Source organism: Terrapene carolina, unplaced genomic scaffold, assembly GCF_002925995.2.
Source record: "Terrapene carolina triunguis isolate 2854851 unplaced genomic scaffold, T_m_triunguis-2.0 Scaffold142, whole genome shotgun sequence".
Taxonomy (NCBI): domain Eukaryota; kingdom Metazoa; phylum Chordata; order Testudines; family Emydidae; genus Terrapene; species Terrapene triunguis.
Genome location: NW_020664493.1, coordinates 2,746,399 through 2,749,356, shown reverse-complemented (window position 1 = coordinate 2,749,356; position 2,958 = coordinate 2,746,399). Strand labels below are relative to the sequence as shown.

The 2,958-nt window shown below is 51.4% G+C and overlaps 1 protein-coding gene across 3 annotated transcripts in view; it reads left to right on the top strand.

The window, feature by feature from the left end:
* The window catches only part of LOC112104761 (WD repeat and FYVE domain-containing protein 2), a 115,789-nt gene that overhangs the window by 99,496 nt on the left and 13,335 nt on the right, over nt 1–2,958 (top strand). For all 3 annotated transcript variants that reach the window (XM_024197280.2, XM_026653667.2, XM_024197281.2), the window contains one exon: nt 1,136–1,266. In XM_024197280.2, coding sequence (XP_024053048.1) covers nt 1,136–1,266 — 131 coding nt within the window. The remainder of the gene's footprint in view (nt 1–1,135; nt 1,267–2,958) is intronic.

Sequence of the window (2,958 nt, the reverse complement as noted above, 5' to 3'; positions counted from 1 at the left end):
TCATTTAATCTCAACAGGAATATTCTGTACAAACAAACGTGGCCCAAAGCTCACTTCTGAAGATTCTAATGGAACCAGTATAATAGTGTACTAAAAAGGTCATTGCCTTCCCTTCCAAGGCAAATGTCCATAATTGCTGTTCCAACTGCCCAGAGTTATTAGCAACACTGGTCTACAGTTTGCAGTGTGAGAAAAATGGACGGTGTTAGGTAGCAACTGTCACATTGCCAAAGGCCTTTCCAGGCCTGTTTTATTAGGAAGGATTGTAAAAAGCTGAGGAGAATCTGCTCACTTGATTTTAGATGGACAGTGTTTACATGGGCGATGTCAGGCATTCAGTTTAACACGGAGATGTTATCTGGCCCTCCAACAGTAACCAGTGTTACAAAGCCAGCAGGGAGGGGAAACTCGCTGTCCCCTATAATCCTAATACATGATCCCAGAGCCCAGCTCAGTGTGAGATCCTACTCTGTTTCGCTTTGCTTGAAGGTATGTATTCCTGGTCCTTTTGTTGAGACTGAAAAAGTGGCAAAAGGGACCACAGTCAGAGGATTTTTGCCTGATCAAAATATCAGGCTGAGAAAAGGTTTCAAAGATCTTTACTCGAGCTAGTGATACCGACGTAAGTAAGTAAAATAGCTGTGATCTAAATTCACCGCATAATAATATAACTAGCTCTCATGTAGCTCTTTTCATCCACCACTCTCAAAGTGCCCTAGAAAGGTCAGTATCCCTATCCCTCACTTCCCCATCTGTGAAATGGGTATAGAAGAAGCAATTTGGCCAAGGTCACCCAGCGGCCGGAGGCAGAGCCGGGAACAGAACCCAGCTCTTGAGTCCCAGTTCAGTGCTCGGTCAACTAGGCCACAGTGCCCCCATTTGGCCATCGTTAGCTGGCTTACCCCAGATGCTTAGCTGGATGTAGTTATTAGTGAAAGGTAATGAAATGCAAAATTGAGACTAGTTTTTTCCTACTATTCAGCTTTTTCTCCTTCTGCCCTGAATGGGGGTTCAGAGAACTTGCTGTGGCCCCAGGTGAGTTCTGCTGAGGCGAATGGGTGAAGTTAAGAGGAGATCACAGCTGTGCTTTGCTTTTTCCATTCTGACCAATCCTTTTTTGGCTTGCCTTTTTCAGCATCACTGCCGGAAGTGTGGGAAAGCAGTGTGTGGCAAATGCAGCTCTAAGCGCTCCTCCATACCACTGATGGGATTTGAGTTTGAAGTGAGAGTCTGCGATAGCTGTCACGAATCGATAACGGATGAGGAGTGAGTCTGAACTATGAGCCCAGTTGCCTCAGAGGAGGCTTAATGAGTTACAGAACTCCTCAAGCTGTACTCCTGTATACTGCACTCTGCTCAGAGTCAACCAGATGGGAGTGTCACAGAGCTGTATAAAGTGCTTTCTCCTTTAACAGGTCAGGCCATCAGTCTCCATAGGTCTATGTAGAGACGGGAATTAGTATCCTCCTTTATATGACTATAGTGTTCTTGTTACTCAGTTGCTGTGTTCAGTTCTGCATACCTCATTACTAGAAAGAGAGAGACAGTTTGGAAAGAGTTTAGAAAAGAGCAACAAAAACATTCTGGCGGCCAGAGGAATTCATTTTATTAGCTCCTAATTTCTCTTTCTTGTGTGTAACTTGGTACAGTGTCTTGCTGTTTGGAATACCAGGACTTGTGGTACACATCTGTCTTGTATCTGGGGATGCCCCCAGAAATGGAGTTTGGAGAGAGAGGGATTTTTATGCAAAATAAAGGATTTATTTTGCCTGAAGCTAAAACTGTGGCTTTTACCAAGACTGCAGTACGTAGTTGGACACAGTTAGCAAAAACTAGAATATGAAGAGTCATTTCTAAAGGGGTGGTGCAAAGTAGAAGAATCCTCCAGCAGTGGATTTTAAACAGCCCTTGTTTCATCCTACCTGTTTCTTTCCTGATATGCTCTTCCTGAATATGAAAGGGGAGCTGTTTTCACATTTTGCCTTGTCACAAAATCCCCCTGTGGGGAGAGAGACTGTGAACTACATCTCCCAGCCTGCCTTGCCACAGACGTACTTACAAAGTTGGCCACCATAATGGACTGCATTTCCCTGCCTAACATGACTAGGGTTACCATCCGTCCGGGTTTCCCCGGACATGTCCGGCTTTTGGGTCTTTAAATAGCCGTCCGGGGGGAATTTGTAAAAAGCTTAAAAATGTCCGGGATTTCCCCCCAGATGGCTATCTAAAGACCCAAAAGCGGCTGACAGGGCAGCCGCGCCGGATTGAGCCGCTCACTTGGGGCTGCTCCGGCAGCAAAAGCCCCTCCCCCGCAGCTTCAGCACGCCGGCAGCGCTGCGTGGGGCATAGGGACCGACTGTAGCCATTGGGTGCTCGCCCCCCCCACCCCCCCGCTCCCGGCTCCGCCCCCATCCCAACCCCTTTCCCAAATCCCAGGCCCCGTCTTCTCCCCCGGGCGCGCCGCTTTTCCCCTCCACCCCCCTCCCTCCCAGACTTTTGCGCGGCAAGCCTGGGAGGGAGGGAGGAGAAGCGGAGCGCTCAGGGGAGGTGGCAGAGCAGAGGTGAGCTGGGGCAGGGGGGTGCGGGGAGGGCTGCCCGCAGCAGTTAACGGGGGGGGGGGGCACAGGGGAACCGCTCCCCGCCCCAGCTCACCTCCGCTCCGCCTCTGCCTGCTGCCTTGAGCGCGCCACTCCGCTCCGCTTCTCGCCCTCTCCCTCCCAGGCTTGCTGCCGAACAGCTGATTCAAGGCAAGCCGGGGGCGGGGCGGAGAAGCGGGGCGGCTGCGCGCTCAGGGGAGCAGGCAGAGCCAGAGCGAAGGTGAGCTGGGGTGGGGCAGGGCAGGGAGCGCGGCGAGTCAAGGGACAGGGAGCAGGAGGGTTGGATGGGGTGGGGGTTCTGGGGTGGCCTGTCAGGGGGCAGGGGTGTGGAGAGGGATTGGGGCAGTCAGGGGACAGGGAG